Source organism: Taudactylus pleione, unplaced genomic scaffold (assembly GCF_031769625.1).
Source record: "Taudactylus pleione unplaced genomic scaffold, aTauple2 ptg001678l, whole genome shotgun sequence".
Taxonomy (NCBI): domain Eukaryota; kingdom Metazoa; phylum Chordata; class Amphibia; order Anura; family Myobatrachidae; genus Taudactylus; species Taudactylus pleione.
The window spans coordinates 343,401-361,891 of NW_028286075.1; the positions used below are offsets into that span (position 1 = coordinate 343,401).

Consider the following 18,491-nt stretch of genomic DNA (forward strand, 5'->3'; position numbering starts at 1 on the left):
ATGTGATTTGTGTGGACTGTGACATTAGCTCTGTCACGTGTATTCCTTTCCCTACACCACAATGGATGTGATTTGTGTGGACTGTGACATTCGCTCTGTCTATCACGTGTGCTTCCTTTCCTTACACCACAATGGATGTGATTTGTGTGGACTGTGACAGTCGCTCTGTCTATCACGTGTATTCCTTTCCCTACACCACAATGGATGTGATTTGTGTGGACTGTGACATTCGCTCTGTCTATCACGTGTGCTTCCTTTTCTTACACCACAATGGATGTGATTTGTGTGGACTGTGACATTTGCTCTGTCTATCACGTGTGCTTCCTTTCCTTACACCACAATGGATGTGATTTGTGTGGACTGTGACAGTCGCTCTGTCTATCACGTGTGCTTCCTTTCCTTACACCACAATGGATGTGATTTGTGTGGACTGTGACAGTCGCTCTGTCTATCACGTGTGCTTCCTTTCCTTACACCACAATGGATGTGATTTGTGTGGACTGTGACAGTCGCTCTGTCTATCACGTGTGCTTCCTTTCCCTACACCACAATGGATGTGATTTTGCTCCGTTTTGTTACCTTACTGACTATTCATAAAAAAAAGTTATATAACAAAAAGAATAAGAGCGCTAGGATTTCTTTTCTTTTTGAGAATTGAATAATGTCAGCACTTACTGGGAATGACCAAGTAATGGAAGTTGTAAACTGATATTAAATATAAAACACGAACATTTCATGGCACAAACCGTCGCCAGCAGCTTTGTTTCTGATGGAGTTTTAAGGCAAAAAGTTACATAAAGACCCCCCATATACCTCCATGTCACTGCTTGACCTCCTATCACTATTAGGCAATCATTAGTGCCACGGCGCTCGCAGTCCACGGAATGCATGTACATATGACATACCAGGCAATTTCCTCTGGATAACCATCTCCATCCTGATCACTATTCCTTGCCTGGACTGGAAGTCAGCCTCAGATATACCATGTTCCTTCGCTGCATCTACCAGAGTCGCACCCAATGCAGCTATCTGGGCTGCTGACGGAGGAGGAAGAGCTCGCAATTCATTCTCCTCCTGCTTCTCCTACAGGACAATGGCAAATAAACTATAATTAAGTAGCTTGCATCTGCTCAAATGATTATTTCCACAATAAAAATGTTTTAAAATAAATGATTAAATGTTCTGGAGGAAACAGACAGCACAAAGATGGATTCATGTAGGCAGCTTATAGCAAGCCCCATATATATTGCCTAATTAGTGCACTTTGCAGCTCATACAGTCTACACCTATAACAGGATAGGATGGCAGGACAGGACGGCAGCATAGGGCGGTAGCATAGGACAGCAGGAGAGGACCGGAGCATAGGACAGCAGGACAGGACCGGAGCATAGGACGGCAGGACAGGACGGCAGGACAGGACGGCAGGACAGGACGGCAGGACAGGACGGCAGGACAGGACGGCAGGACAGGACGGCAGGACAGGACGGCAAGACAGGACGGCAGGACAGGACGGCAGCATAGGAAGGCAGGACAGGATGGCAGCATAGGGATGAGAGTAAAGGACGGCAGGACAGGATGGCAGGACAGGACGGCAGGACAGGAAGGCAGGACAGGACGGCAGGACAGGACGGCAGGACAGGCCGGCAGCACATGACGACAGCATAGGACGGCAGGATAGGATGGGAATGAATACAATAATTATTGGACATGTCCGGTTGGCAGACGACTTTATTGGACTGAATATGGTGATTTTCATCCTCCATTTAATCTAAACACAGAAACCTTATGTCAGTGAGCAGCACTTTTACGTTGTATTCAAATTAAGATTAAGGCAATAACATTGCTTCAATATAATCTAAGAATAAAATAATGTATAACGCAACCTAATTATTTAATGGGTTAATTAAATTGTCGTCACATGACAACTCAACAATATAAAAATGGATAGAAAGGAATTGGGAGAAAGTCTAGAGAGGAACCAATAAAGAGTCAGACCCTCCTAGTCTCCCCCTACTCACAATTTGCTCCATGTTTGAAGTCTGTTGTGCAGAACAAGAACCAGCAGGAAAACACATAACTGAGACAAATGTGACTCAAACCAGGAAAACACATAACGGACACAAATGTGACGCAAAACAGGAAAACACATAACGGACACAAATGTGACTCAAACCAGGAAAACACGTAACTGACACAAATGTGACGCAAAACAGGAAAACACGTAACTGACACAAATGAGACGTAAAACAGGAAAACACATAACTGACACAAATGAGACTCAAACCAGGAAAACACATAACTGACACAAATGAGACGCAAACCAGGAAAACACATAACTGACACAAATGAGTGAGACGCAAAACAGGAAAACACATAACTGACACAAATGAGACTCACACCAGGAAAACACATAACTGACACAAATGTGACTCAAACCAGGAAAACACATAACTGACACAAATGTGACTCAAAACATGAAAACACATAACTGACACAAATGAGAAGCAAAACAGGAAAACACATAACTGACACAAATGAGACGCAAACCAGGAAAACACATAACTGACACAAATGAGACGCAAAACAGGAAAACACATAACTGACACAAATGTGACTCAAACCAGGAAATCACATAACGGACACAAATGAGACGCAAACCAGGAAAACACATAACTGACACAAATGTGACGCAAACCAGGAAAACACATAACTGACACAAATGAGAAGCAAAACAGGAAAACACATAACTGACACAAATGAGACTCAAACCAGGAAAACACATAACTGACACAAATGAGACTCAAACCAGGAAAACACATAACTGACACAAATGAGACTCAAACCAGGAAAACACATAACTGACACAAATGAGACTCAAACCAGGAAAACACATAACTGACATAAATGAGACTCAAAACAGGAAAACACATAACTGACACAAATGTGACTCAAACCAGGAAAACACATAACGGACACAAATGAGACGCAGACCAGGAAAACACATAACTGACACAAATGTGACGCAAAACAGGAAAACACATAACTGACACAAATGAGACGCAAAATAGGAAAACACATAACTGACACAAATGTGACTCAAACCAGGAAAACACGTAACTGACACAAATGTGACTCAAACCAGGAAAACACATAACTGACACAAATGTGACTCAAACCAGGAAAACACATAACTGACACAAATGTGACTCAAAACATGAAAACACATAACTGACACAAATGAGACGCAGACCAGGAAAACACATAACTGACACAAATGTGACGCAAAACAGGAAAACACATAACTGACACAAATGAGACGCAAAATAGGAAAACACATAACTGACACAAATGTGACTCAAACCAGGAAAACACGTAACTGACACAAATGTGACTCAAACCAGGAAAACACGTAACTGACACAAATGTGACTCAAACCAGGAAAACACATAACTGACACAAATGAGACTCAAACCAGGAAAACACATAACTGACACAAATGAGACGCAAAATAGGAAAACACATAACTGACACAAATGTGACTCAAACCAGGAAAACACGTAACTGACACAAATGTGACTCAAACCAGGAAAACACATAACTGACACAAATGTGACTCAAACCAGGAAAACACATAACTGACACAAATGTGACTCAAAACATGAAAACACATAACTGACACAAATGAGACGCAAAACAGGAAAACACATAACTGACACAAATGTGACTCAAACCAGGAAAACACATAACGGACACAAATGAGACGCAAACCAGGAAAACACATAACTGACACAAATGTGACGCAAACCAGGAAAACACATAACTGACACAAATGTGACGCAAAACAGGAAAACACATAACTGACACAAATGAGACTCAAAACAGGAAAACACATAACTGACACAAATGAGACTCAAACCAGGACAACACATAACTGACACAAATGAGATGCAAAACAGGAAAACACATAACTGACACAAATGAGACGCAAACCAGGAAAACACATAACTGACACAAATGTGACGCAAACCAGGAAAACACATAAGTGACACAAATGTGACGCAAACCAGGAAAACACATAACTGACACAAATGTGACGCAAAACAGGAAAACACATAACTGACACAAATGAGACTCAAACCAGGAAAACACATAACTGACACAAATGAGACGCAAACCAGGAAAACACATAACTGACACAAATGAGACGCAAACCAGGAAAACACATAACTGACACAAATGTGACGCAAACCAGGAAAACACATAACTGACACAAATGAGAAGCAAAACAGGAAAACACATAACTGACACAAATGAGACGCAAACCAGGAAAACACGTAACTGACACAAATGTGACGCAAAACAGGAAAATACATAACTGACACAAATGTGACTCAAACCAGGAAAACACATAACTGACACAAATGAGACGCAAACCAGGAAAACACATAACTGACACAAATGTGACTCAAACCAGGAAAACACATAACTGACACAAATGAGACGCAAAACAGGAAAACACATAACTGACACAAATGTGACGCAGACCAGGAAAACACATAACTGACACAAATGAGACGCAAACCAGGAAAACACATAACTGACACAAATGAGACGCAACACAGGAAAACACATAACTGACACAAATGAGACTCAAACCAGGAAAACACATAACTGACACAAATGAGACGCAACACAGGAAAACACATAACTGACACAAATGAGACGCAAAACAGGAAAACACGTAACTGACACAAATGTGACGCAAAACAGGAAAACACATAACTGACACAAATGAGACACAAACCAGGAAAACACATAACTGACTGACACAAATGAGACGCAAACCAGGAAAACACATAACTGACACAAATGTGACGCAAAACATGAAAACACATAACTGACACAAATGAGACGCAAACCAGGAAAACACATAACTGACACAAATGAGACGCAAACCAGGAAAACACATAACTGACACAAATGTGACGCAAAACAGGAAAACACATAACTGACACAAATGAGTGAGACGCAAAACAGGAAAACACATAACTGACACAAATGAGACTCACACCAGGAAAACACATAACTGACACAAATGAGACGCAAAACAGGAAACGTGCGCGAGGTCGGGAGCAGATCTTACCAGGATATTCTTTTTGTGTCGTTTCTCCTTAATATGCTTGTGCGCCCCTTGGACGTTCTCGATGTGCACGGAGCACAGCTTGCATAGGTACTGACAGCTGGAGAAGTCGGGAGATCTCTGTAAGGATGAGAGGACGACGCTGTACAATTACAGTGACAAGAGGCCAATTGTCTTACATGTAAGTGTCCTGTGTGTGTGTCTCTCTCCTCTATAGGTAACTTCCAGCCTATTTCTATCATACAGCCAATCATATCACAGATAAGGAGCAGCTTAGTATGAACATTATGATTAAAGGACACACACACACACACGGCCATACACTCTAGGACACACACACACACACACCCACACTAGGACACACAGACACTAGGCCATACACTCTAGGCCATACACTCTAGGACACACACACAGTCTAGGACACACACAGACACACACACTAGGCCATACACTCTAGGACACACACACACACTAGGACACACAGACACTAGGCCATACACTCTAGGACACACACACACACACTAGGCCATACACTCTAGGACACACACACACATACACACTCTAGGACACACACACAGTCTAGGACACACACAGACACACACACTAGGCCATACACTCTAGGACACACACACACACACTAGGACACACACACACTAGGACACACACACACACACTCTAGGACACACACACTAGGCCATACCCTCTAGGACACACACACACACACACTAGGCCATACACACACACACACACACTAGGCCATACACTCTAGGACACACACACACACTAGGCCATACACTCTAGGACACACACCCACACTAGGCCATACACTCTAGGACACACACACACACTAGGCCATACACTCTAGGACACACACACACACACTAGGTCATACACTCTAGGACACACACACACACACTAGGCCATACACTAGGACACACACACACACTCTAGGACACACACAGACACACACACTAGGCCATACACTCTAGGACACACACACACACACTCTAGGACACACACAGACACTAGGCCATACACTCTAGGGGACACACACACTAGGCCATAACAACTGTCTTTTTACAAATGGAAGTACATCTCATATACTTGTGTTCTATCATAGAAGGATATAGTATTTATGGGCTCACTCAGATCACTTATTGTAAGTTACAGAGTCTGGAATGGACCCCCATACTGTGATCCCGGAGCCTGCAGGGGTCTCTCACAATCACTGTGTAAAAGCACAGACAGACCATGCACAATCTCACCTCATTTTATACTGACTGTCCTAATGTGTTTATTAATAATAATAATAATATTAATAATTGGGAGTTATCAACTGTTAGCTCAGGCGAGATATTGTGAACTAAAAAGCAGCTGTGGACTTCAGTTCAGTTCATTCCAACCAATCAACTAGTTAGATGGTTGGACAGAAGATCTTTAGGTGTGTACCCAGCGTTAGTCAGCGACTATCATCTAAATCTGTCGGAGTCAAGAATTAATTAAAGGTTCTCTCTGTGTCCACATTAACTTACAGCCTAATCTACTGATTTGTTGATTATATTGGCAGTTTTATTATTAAACTCATTAATATCTGCTCAATAACCACAATATTACACACAGACTGACCCTGGTGTATTTGAATCTCCTAATGTTAAGATATTTGTGCAATTTTTATTACTTGCTAATTTCTCCACACCATATAGCAGCCTTTCCCAAACTCCGACCACTACAGGCCAGGTGTTAGGGATATCCATGCTTCAGTCCAGATGGTTAAATCAAATTGACCGAGGTACTAATTAAGTCACTTGAGTTTAAGCATGATATCCTTAAAACCTGGACTGTAATGGCAGAGTTTGGGAACTTCTGCCATGTACTATGAAGACTGGGAACTCACTAGAACATCACAACTGTACACTGATTTTTTGTGTTGAGAAATATACACTATATGGACATAAGTATCTCACCCACCTGTTACTTATTGAATTGAGGTGAGACAATCAGCCCCGTTGGCACATGTGTATAAAATCGGACACCTAGTCATGCAGCCTCCATTTGCGATACAAAATGGGCAGGAGCGGGCACCGTTCACAAGGGGCACTGCTTGTAATTGGTCCCTGTGGCCGGCGGCCGACCACACGTGATTAAAATGGCTGCCAAGGCATTGAGGGGATTAACCCTCATGCCGTTGCGCTATTTTTAAAAGGACAAAAGGCGCCAGGCGCCCATTGTAAATCTCTACTCTATGCTAGGCGCCGACTGTTTAAACATAAAAACGTATTCAAAATGGTCTGTGCAGCACTGAGCCAGGACATGGATTTAAAATGTATGATTTTAGATGTAAAATGGGTTTAAATGCACTTTTTGTATATGACATGACCAGCTTCTGTGTCTGCAGGCCGGCCCTGGTCACGGGTTAGCGCTTTTCGACTCCCACTCACCGTCAGTGCTCGCCTGTCACTGACTCCGCCCACTGCGCCGTGGGCGTTTACTGAAGCTGCCACCACCAAACTCTACCATCGGCGTTTGGAACCGCTTATTAGGTACACTCAGGCTCCTACCGCCTGCGACTGGAACCGCTTCTGCTGCGTATGCGTCAACTAACTGCGGACACACCTCCTATTTGGTGTCGGCTGTTCCCACCTGATCCCTCGCAATGGACCAGGTCTCCACGGTAGCTGGCAGAGGGCTTGAACTTGGAGACGCTGAGCTCTTACCCAGAGCAGCAGGAGAACGGAATAGCGTTTTGGCGCAACTCAATTGGTCGCAGCATTGAGGCAACTGAAGTAAAGGCAAACAGTGTTTTATTGCTCAATGTCTTAAAGAAGACTCAACCTTCCGTCTGAAGGGGAATATCACACAGAAAATCAGACAGCCATTCTTCTCCTCACAGGATTTATAAAGATGTACACATACAGGGCTCACAGTCCCTCTTTTTATCTCATTCTTACACACAATAATACAGGGGAGTAAATCCGCCCTGTGATCGACTCAACCAATCATGCGGTGTCACATAATATAATTTAACAACATATTACACTTCAAAGGAGTCACCCAAACCTAAACACAAAACTGATTTATCATACAGTATAACTGTCTCCTAACATGTTGATAAAAAATGTCACAGGAAATAGTAAATGACATTCATCCTTCCCAATGGAAGTATCAATCAGTTTGGCATTCCCAACCTTAACACATTCAGTGGCATCCAAAAGGTTCCGAAAAACAAACAAATTGTCTTTTCAAAGGAAGTTCTGTAACTGAAGGGTTTGGCTATATGACACCATTCACACCTTCACACAGAGAACTTCCAGCCAGAGTTCACTGACCACAACAGGTCTTCCTATTCATCAGACCTCCTGCTAGTTTCTGCAGACACAGAGGCTGGTCATGTCATATACAGGCATAGATTCAAGAAGTGCATTTTCTCCTTCATCCACTAGGGGACACTGGAGAGCATAGGCAGTGGGGTAAAGACGGTGCTGAGAGAAAGCTGGCACTTTAAATTTGAAGTGTAACTAGCTCCTCCCCCTCTATACCCCCCTCCAAGCCTCAGTATTAGTTTGTGCCCGAGGGGAGCTGATGTGTTTCACACTCCTCCTCGGGGGTTGGTGAGGCCGGAGGCCGACCACACGTGATTAAAATGGCTACCAAGGCATTGAGGGGATTAACCCTCATGCCATTGCGCCATTTTTAAAAGGACAGTGTAAAAGCACACTGCACATGGTTTATACTAAACTGCATTAAAGTCTATATATGTATATTGCTGTAATGCACTGCAGCTGATCTGCAATGCATTAGTGCATGGTGCAGAGTATATTTAATAGGCTATGCACTTATAAGGAATGTACAAGTTGTTTTGTTTTAGAAGGCTGTAACATTTAAGTGAAATGGTTATGAGACATTCTCACCTCCTGACATAGGAAGTGATATATTAATCATCCTGACCTATGATAGTGGTCAGACCATTGTGTAACAAAGCTTTCTTTGAAGTGCATTCCAGATTAGACCTGGCTGGAAGGTCTCTGGGCCTGATTCAGACCCGCTCGCAATCGTGTCGATGGTGCCCAAGTGCGCATGCGCACAACGGAGGCGGCTACGTTGTGCGCATGAGCGAGACCCAAATAACGACGGCCAAGCCGTCGTTATGAGTCTCGCAGCAAAGGGGGCGTGGCTGCCCAGACGGAGGCGTTCCCATGGGAACTAGTGATGTCAGTGGGAGTGTTTTTGGCTATGATAGAGCCAAAAGCACTCCAGGGCTTGCGGCAGCGAGACCCTACCGCAGTGTCTCGTCGCAAGCCCGATGGTCGTGATGGTCATCGCGACCATTATTTTGGCCGCTCGCTATAGCTGTGGGTGGTCACCCACAGCTATTCGAGCGGCCAGGAGGCCGCTCCAAAAGGTAGGAGAGACGCCCCTGATTCAGAACGAGCGCTCTGTCAGAGCATCCGGCTCTGAATCAGGGCCTCTGTGTGCTGAGAAGAGGGTGAAATGGCCTGAGACTATCTCCTGTGTGTGTGCACTTCTGGGGGAGAGAAGTGTTTGTTTTTTTATGATTATTGCAGGAAGACCAAAGCGAATATTATTGCTGGTTATCCTACATAGATATTTTGTCACTGTGTGATAAATGTATCAAAGGATGAAAGTACATTACCAGTTCCTGTGAAATGTTATATCCACAATTTAGGAGACAGATATATTGTATGCTAAATCAGTTTGTTTAGGAAGCAACTGCTTTTAGGTGGTGGATTAGAAAGGAGGAATTGGGTGTCTCCTTTGAAATGTAATATGTGGTTAAATTATATTACTGTATGTGAGAAAACATTGATTGGTTGGGGGCCACAGGGCGGACTTACCCCCTGTGGCACTGTGCCCTGAGTGGCATAAAAGGAGGCTTCGTGTCTGGTAAAATTGTACAACCCTGTAACTTCTTTGAGGAGAAGAATTGCTTGATAAGATTTCTTGTATGCGATGTACCCCTTCATCCGGAAGGACGAGTCTTCTTCAAGACTTTGAGCAATAAACACCTTGCCGGACTTCAATTGTATCTCAATCCTGCGACCATCAGAATTGCGCCAAACGCTATTCCGTTCTCCGGCTGTTCTGGGTAAGAGCTCCGTGTCTCCAAATTCAAGCCCTCTGCCAAGCTACCATGCAGACCTGGTCCATTGCGAGGGATCAGGAGGAATCAGCCGACACCAATCAGGGGGTGTGGCCGCAGCTAGTCAAACGCATACGCAGCAGAAGCGGTTCTAGGTGCCGAGGTAGGAGCCTGAGGGTAACGTAAAAAGCGGTTCCAAACGCCGATGGTAGAGTTTGGTGGTGGCAGCATCGTTACACGCCCACGGCGCAGTGGGCGGAGTCAGTGACAGGCAGGCACTGACTGTGAGTGGGAGTCCAAAAGCGCTAACCCGTGACCAGGGACAGCCTAGGCGAAAGGAATCCGGTCACATTTGGTGGCATAGCGGTGGGATAATCCCAGGCGGCTTTTCGGTCACTGGACAAGAGAAGCCGAGTTACTCAGGAGAGGAGTAACTGCAGTTCAGGAGAACGCGCAGTATGGCTGATAACAGCGGAGTGGAGTTGCATCAGACGGAGGTGGAAAGTGCGGCCAGCGTAACAATGGGCGCCCCTCAGAACGTGGTGAGAGCAACAAGTCCCACCCCCTCTCACAGCAGTTATGTTTCTCAGCATTCCCCAGCATGACAGGGATCCCAACGAATGGATTCCCTAGCGAAGCGTCTAGCGGAATTAGGAGAAATGGCGACAGAGCAGGAGCGCATGCTAATCATTCGGATGTGGCATGACGAGCGGGCACCACTGGCTGTGGTACCCCAAGCACCGTTGCAGACTGCTGTACCCAGATCAGGACGTATACAGTTTGCCAAGTTTGCAGACAGTGATGGGGACATTGATGGACATTTGCAAATATTTGAAAGGACTTGTAAACTACACAATTTACCCAAGCAGGAGTGGGTCAGACACCTAGTGCCCACACTGCACGGAGAGGCCCTGGAGGCCTGTCGAGGAGTGGCCACCGAGGACTGCGGTGACTATGACAAAGTCGTAAGGGCCCTCCTACAGCGATACTTTGTCACTCCTGAGTCTTCCAGGAAAAAGTTCCGGGACTTGCCCAAGAATCCTACCAGCACCCATGAGCATTTCTCCACCCAGCTGAGGCAGTACGTGGTAAAGTGGGTGAAGGGATCTGGTACCACTGCCTGGGACACACTGATTGATCTGCTATGCCAAGAGCAGTTCTACAGCAGGTGCGCCCCAGAGGTGAAGGAGTGGGTGCTAGACCGGGAGCCACCAAGCTTGAAGATGGCAGCCCAGCTAGCAGACAAGTATGTGGCAATTCGGCCACAAGGGCAGAAGCGCCCAACTAGCAGCCGACCCCAATGGACTGTACCAACCAGGGGAACACCCCTCTTCTGCTCATCACCCCTCAAAGCGGGTATCCTCCAACCCGGGTGCTCTTGGCCAGCAATCGCCCCGCCCTGTCCATGCAAATCATCAGAGACCACCGGGGGCCCCGACTGGACAAGAAGTGTTATGACTGTGAGAAAATTGGACATCTGAGGATGAACTGTCCCATACCCCAAGCACCCCAGACACGTGCCCCAAATCCGAGTGCTGGAGCCCGGCTTGCCTGTCTGACCCCGGGGAAATGAGCCCAAAGAGACTGTTCCTACTCCAGTCAGTCCAATGGAGTGTGGGGAGAATCAGGTGAACTCTACGGAGAGTCACCTGCATGGCCAAGGGGCCACCCCAAAATATGTGGCAGCACCTGCAGATGGTCCAAGTGGGGCCCCTGCAGGGACAAGGATTAAGAGACTCTAGAGCCTCAAACACTGTTGTGAGCCCCTACCTTATTGATCCTGCTGCAGTACTGCCAGGTCGCACTGCCAAAGTGACCGTGGCAGGCAGAATGGAGCGAGAGGTACCTGTGGCGAGAGTCTACCTGGACTGGGGAGCTGGCCCAGAGTTGAGGGATGTTGCCGTCATGGATGGCCTTCCAACCGATGTGGTCCTGGGGAATGACCTTGGTGGTGGAATCGTTACCACGTTTGCGGATGCCATCGCCCAGAGTCAAGTTTCCGGATCACAGTCTACATCAACTGCACCAGAACAGCCCAGCCCAGAGGAAAAGACCACAGCGGCTAGACAACTGCCAGCGCAGCTTACCACAGCATCAACCAGCCCAGAGGAAAATACCACAGCGGCTAGATCAGCACATCTACCCAGCATGCCTTTTGCCTCTGGTATGCCTACGTCCCCTAACGCAGAGGATGTTAGTTCCGGCTCGTTGGTTCCTGTGAGGGTGCCCAGTGATGCTCCCGTCCCTAGTGGTTTGCCAACTCCGGCGGTGAGTATGAGTGACCACACTGACTTCCCTTTGACTGACCTCAACCAAACTGACCCTAGCGATCCCAACCCACATCCCCCTGTAGACTGTCCCTACTTAGAAGGAAGTGAGGGACACCGACAGAAGTTCAGGGAAGCCCAGCTTGCTGACCCATATCTGGAAGGCATATTGTGCCAAGCTGCCAGCGGCCTTTCAGGGATAGCGGCAGTGAGTGTGACCTGGCGGGGAGGGTTAAGGTACAGGGTAGCCAGGAAGGTAGAAGGGGATAGGCCAGTTAGGGAGCAAGGTCCCCTGCTTGTGCCAAGTAGATCGGGGAAGACACGCAGCCTACCCGTGGTGGATTCCACACGGAGCTCAGAGGCTGGTGATCTGTCCGCCATCACTGTGGAACAGGTAGCGGACAAGGTGATGAGAGAAGGCCTAGGTGACAGGGTAGGTCCCCCTAGTCATAGGTCATTGGAGGAGGATGGTAGGGCAGGTCTGACAGGTAGTACAGACAGATGCCAGGTGGAGATGACAGAGGTGCAGTGCCTGAGGTATAGAGTGGGGGGAGACAGTGGTAGGCCCAGACCAGTGGGGGTAGAGGCAACCAGAGACTGTCACCGGACCACAACCCCAAGACAGGTACTGACCTCAGAAACTGTAAGGCCCTACGGGCGAATTGTCCCTGACTTTAGTACTGTAGTGACTTACAGATTGGACTAGGGAGGGACTTTCCAAGTCCGTGGACTGGATACCCGCTTGTGAGTTGGCATTCCAGTCATTGAAGGAGGCTCTGATACCAGCTCCAGTGCAGATGGCGCAATTTCAGGACCAGGACATTGTGGTACTGAACTAATGCGTCACTGCAAGGACTGGGAGCAGTATGGAGCCAGGAGGAGCCAGCTGGGCAGGAGCATCCTTTGGCTTGTTTGAGCAAGATACTACTACGATGGTAGGTGGGGTATGCCACAATTGGAACCCAGTGGTTGGCAATTGTTTGGGCATTGGAACACCTTCGGCACTATGTGTGCGACCGGCCCCCCAAAAGGGAAACTGACAGACTGTTGTGGTGGAGCCTTGGACTTCAGTGTGACTATTTGGACATTGTGCACAGACAAGGAGAGGCCCACTGCAATATGGATGAACTGTCCAGGCCGGAGCCGAAGCCCCCCAGGTAGCTTCCCTGAACCCCCCAAGAGACTGCGGGACCAGGAGCCAAATCGTTGGGACATGGCCCTCTGGTAGCCCGCTTGAGGGGGAAGAGGAGAAGTGTGGCCGGAGGCCGGCCGCACGTGATTAAAATGGCTGCCAAGGCATTGAGGGGATTAACCATCATGCCATTGCGCCATTTTTTAAAAGGACAGTGTAAAAGCACACTGCACATGGTTTATAATAAACTGTATTACAGTCTATATATGTATATTGCTGTAATGCACTGCAGCTGATCTGCAATGCATTAGTGCATGGTGCAGAGTATATTTAATAGGCTATGCACTTATAAGGAATGTACAAGTTGTTTTGTTTTAGAAGGCTGTAACATTTAAGTGAAATGGTTATGAGACATTCTCACCTCCTGACATAGGAAGTGATATGTTAATTGTCCTGACCTATGATAGTGGTCAGACCATTGTGTAACAAAGCTTTCTTTGAAGTGCATTCCAGATTAGACCTGGCTGGAAGGTCTCTGTGTGGTGAGAAGAGGGTGAAATGGCCTGAGACTATCTCCTGTGTGTGTGCACTTATGGGGGAGAGAAGTGTTTGTTTTTTTATGATTATTGCAGGAAGACCAAAGCGAATATTATTGCTGGTTATCCTACATAGATATTTTGTCACTGTGTGATAAATGTATCAAAGGATGAAAGTACATTACCAGTTCCTGTGAAATGTTATATCCACAATTTAGGAGACAGATATATTGTATGCTAAATCAGTTTGTTTAGGAAGCAACTGCTTTTAGGTGGCGGATTAGAAAGGAGGGAATTGGGTGTCTCCTTTGAAATGTAATATGTGGTTAAATTATATTACTGTATGTGAGGAAACATTGATTGGTTGGGGACCACAGGGCGGACTTACCCCCTGTGGCACTGTGCCCTGAGTGGCATAAAAGGAGGCGTCGTGTCTGGTAAAATTGTACATCCCTGTAACTTCTTTGAGGAGAAGAATTGCTTGATAAGATTTCTTGTATGCTGATTATTCCCCTTCATCCGGAAGGACGAGTCTTCTTCAAGACTTTGAGCAATAAACATCTTGCCTGACTTCAATTGTATCTCAATCCTGCGACCATCAGAATTACAACAAGCGCTATTCTGCTCTCCGGCTGTTCTGGGTAAGTTCAAGCCCTCTGCCAAGCTACCGTGCAGACCTGGTCCATTGCGAGGGATCAGGAGGAATCAGCCGACATCAATCAGGGGGTGTGGCCGCAGCTAGTCAAACGCATACGCAGCAGTAGCGGTTCTAGGTGCCGAGGTAGGAGCCTGAGGGTAAAGTAAAAAGCGGTTCCAAACGCCTATGGTAGAGTTTGGTGGTGGCAGTATTGTTACACGCCAACAGTGCAGTGGGCGGAGTCAGTGACAGGCGGTCACTGACTGTGTGTGGGAGTCCAAAAGCGCTAACCTGTGACCAGGGCCGGCCTAGACGAAAGGCATCCGGTCACATTTGGTAATATAGTTAGATAGCACTTTTGTGCTGAAGATAGAATTCATTGAGGACAGACAGGCAGAAGCTGCACTGCCGGTCTGCGACGATGGAGCTGCCGAGGGACCCACTCGCAAGTGCACGCACTTAGCCTGGAGTCTCCGACTGCTGAGACCACCGTCTCCTTAGGGGGTTCCACATGCCGCTGCTTGCAGCGTGTATACGGCCCCCATCAGTAACTACCACCGCCGGCAGCACCGCAGCTCCAAGAGTAGCGGGGTAGCCAGGTTATTATTATTATAACAGGTGGTATAATACCTGCTCCATCTAACGGAGCAGCGGGCTGTAACTAAGAGACTACCGCCCTGCCTCTCTCTCTGCGCAAGGGGGCTCTGACTGACAGAGCAGCAGGCAGCAGTGGTGAGGATCCCTGGGTCCCCGAGTAGCGGGGGGGCCAGGTTATTGGTACACTCACCGCACAAGGCTGCTCCGGCTAATGGAGCAGCCTGGCAGATAGCTGTAGCTCACCACGTGGAGCACATAGCTTTCATGTAAGCAGCGGGGTGCAGCTGCAGGAGCCTCAAACAGGCTCATTAGTAACAGAGGATGATTGCCACTTACTGTGTGGCATCACTAAATAGCGCGCTTATAGTACAAGCGCCATAGCAGGGGGCGGAGCCAAATGGGTTCATACAGATATATCTATATATGCTGCTGTAGTGACGGAAGTGTAAGTACACAGTGTGATAAAGGCTGGGCAGTATATGTGATTACTTACCTCCTATACCTAGTGTATTCTGGCACTGCTAGGAGCACTATTAGGGCAGGTGTGTCTCTCTCCTGTCTCTGTATATGTGATTACTTACCTCCTATACCTAGTGTTTTCTGGCACTGCTAGGAGCACTATTAGGGCAGGTGTGGCTCTCTCCTGTCTCTCTGTATATGTGATTACTTACCTCCTATACCTAGTGTTTTCTGGCACTGCTAGGAGCACTATTAGGGCAGGTGTGTCTCTCCTGTCTCTGTATATGTGATTACTTACCTCCTATACCTAGTGTTTTCTGGCACTGTTAGGAGCGCTATTAGGGCAGGTGTGGCTCTCTCCTGTCTCTGTATATGTGATTACTTACCTCCTATACCTAGTGTTTTCTGGCACTGCTAGGAGCACTATTAGGGCAGGTGTGGCTCTCTCCTGTCTCTGTATATGTGATTACTTACCTCCTATACCTAGTGTATTCTGGCACTGCTAGGAGCACTATTTGGGCAGGTGTGGCTCTCTCCTGTCTCTGTATATGTGATTACTTAACTCCTATGCCTAGTGTTTTCTGGCACTGCTAGGAGCACTATTAGGGCAGGTGTGGCTCTCTCCAGTCTCTGTATATGTGATTACTTACCTCCTATACCTATTGTTTTCTGGCACTGCTAGGAGCACTATTAGGGCAGGTGTGGCTCTCTCCTGTCTCTCTGTATATGTGATTACTTACCTCCTATACCTAGTGTTTTCTGGCACTGCTAGGAGCGCTATTAGTGCTGGTGTGGCTCTCTCCTGTCTCTGTATATGTGATTACTTACCTCCTATACCTAGTGTATTCTGGCACTGCTAGGAGCACTATTAAGGCAGGTGTGGCTCTCTCCTGTCTCTGTATATGTGATAACTTACCTCCTATACCTAGTGTATTCTGGCACTGCTAGGAGCACTATTAGGGCAGGTGTGTCTCTCTCCTGTCTCTGTATATGTGATTACTTACCTCCTATACCTAGTGTATTCTGGCACTGCTAGGAGCGCTATTAGGGCAGGTGTGTCTCTCCTGTCTCTGTATATGTGATTACTTACCTCCTATACCTAGTGTTTTCTGGCACTGCTAGGAGCACTATTAGGGCAGGTGTGGCTCTCTCCTGTCTCTCTGTATATGTGATTACTTACCTCCTATACCTAGTGTTTTCTGGCACTGCTAGGAGCGCTATTAGGGCAGGTGTGTCTCTCCTGTCTCTGTATATGTGATTACTTACCTCCTATACCTAGTGTATTCTGGCACTGCTAGGAGCGCTATTAGGGCAGGTGTGGCACTCTCCTGTCTCTGTATATGTGATTACTTACCTCCTATACCTAGTGTTTTCTGGCACTGCTAGGAGCGCTATTAGGGCAGGTGTGGCTCTCTCCTGTCTCTGTATATGTGATTACTTACCTCCTATACCTAGTGTTTTCTGGCACTACTAGGAGCACTATTAGGGCAGGTGTGTCTCTCCTGTCTCTGTATGTGTGATTACTTCCCTCCTATACCTAGTGTTTTCTGGCACTGCTAGGAGCACTATTAGGGCAGGTGTGTCTCTCCTGTCTCTGTATATGTGATTACTTACCTCCTATGCCTAGTGTTTTCTGGCACTGCTAGGAGCACTATTAGGGCAGGTGTGGCTCTCTCCTGTCTCTGTATATGTGATTACTTACCTCCTATACCTAGTGTTTTCTGGCACTGCTAGGAGCACTATTAGGGCAGGTGTGTCTCTCCCCTCTCTGTATATGTGATTACTTACCTCCTATACCTAGTGTATTCTGGCACTGCTAGGAGCACTATTAGGGCAGGTGTGGCTCTCTCCTGTCTCTCTGTATATGTGATTACTTACCTCCTATACCTAGTGTATTCTGGCACTGCTAGGAGCACTATTAGGGCAGGTGTGGCTCTCTCCTGTCTCTGTATATGTGATTACTTACCTCCTATGCCTAGTGTTTTCTGGCACTGCTAGGAGCACTATTAGGGCAGGTGTGGCTCTCTCCTGTCTCTGTATATGTGCTTACTTACCTCCTATACCTAGTGTATTCTGGCACTGCTAGGAGCACTATTAGGGCAGGTGTGGCTCTCTCCTGTCTCTCTGTATATGTGATTACTTACCTCCTATACCTAGTGTATTCTGGCACTGCTAGGAGCGCTATTAGGGCAGGTGTGGCTCTCTCCTGTCTCTGTATATGTGATTACTTACCTCCAATACCTAGTGTATTCTGGCACTGCTAGGAGCGCTATTAGGGCAGGTGTGGATCTCTCCTGTCTCTGTATATGTGATTACTTACCTCCTATACCTAGTGTATTCTGGCACTGCTAGGAGCACTATTAGAGCAGCTGTGGCTCTCTCCTGTCTCTCTGTATATGTGATTACTTACCTCCTATACCTAGTGTTTTCTGGCACTGCTAGGAGCACTATTAGGGCAGGTGTGTCTCTCTCCTGTCTCTGTATATGTGATTACTTACCTCCTATACCTAGTGTTTTCTGGCACTGCTAGGAGCACTATTAGGGCAGGTGTGGCTCTCTCCTGTCTCTGTATATGTGATTACTTACCTCCTATACCTAGTGTTTTCTGGCACTGCTAGGAGCACT

At 46.8% G+C, this 18,491-nt stretch overlaps 1 protein-coding gene across 1 annotated transcript in view; it reads right to left on the reverse strand.

Moving 5' to 3' along the window:
* LOC148439591 (terminal uridylyltransferase 4-like) overlaps positions 1 to 18,491 on the reverse strand; it is a gene marked incomplete at its 3' end in the record, with an annotated part of 394,965 nt that overhangs the window by 304,726 nt on the left and 71,748 nt on the right. Inside the window, exons 4-5 of the mRNA XM_088464538.1 lie at positions 5,144 to 5,260; positions 906 to 1,083 (exon numbers count right to left, since the gene is read on the reverse strand). Coding sequence (XP_088320664.1) covers positions 906 to 1,083; positions 5,144 to 5,260 — 295 coding nt within the window. The remainder of the gene's footprint in view (positions 1 to 905; positions 1,084 to 5,143; positions 5,261 to 18,491) is intronic.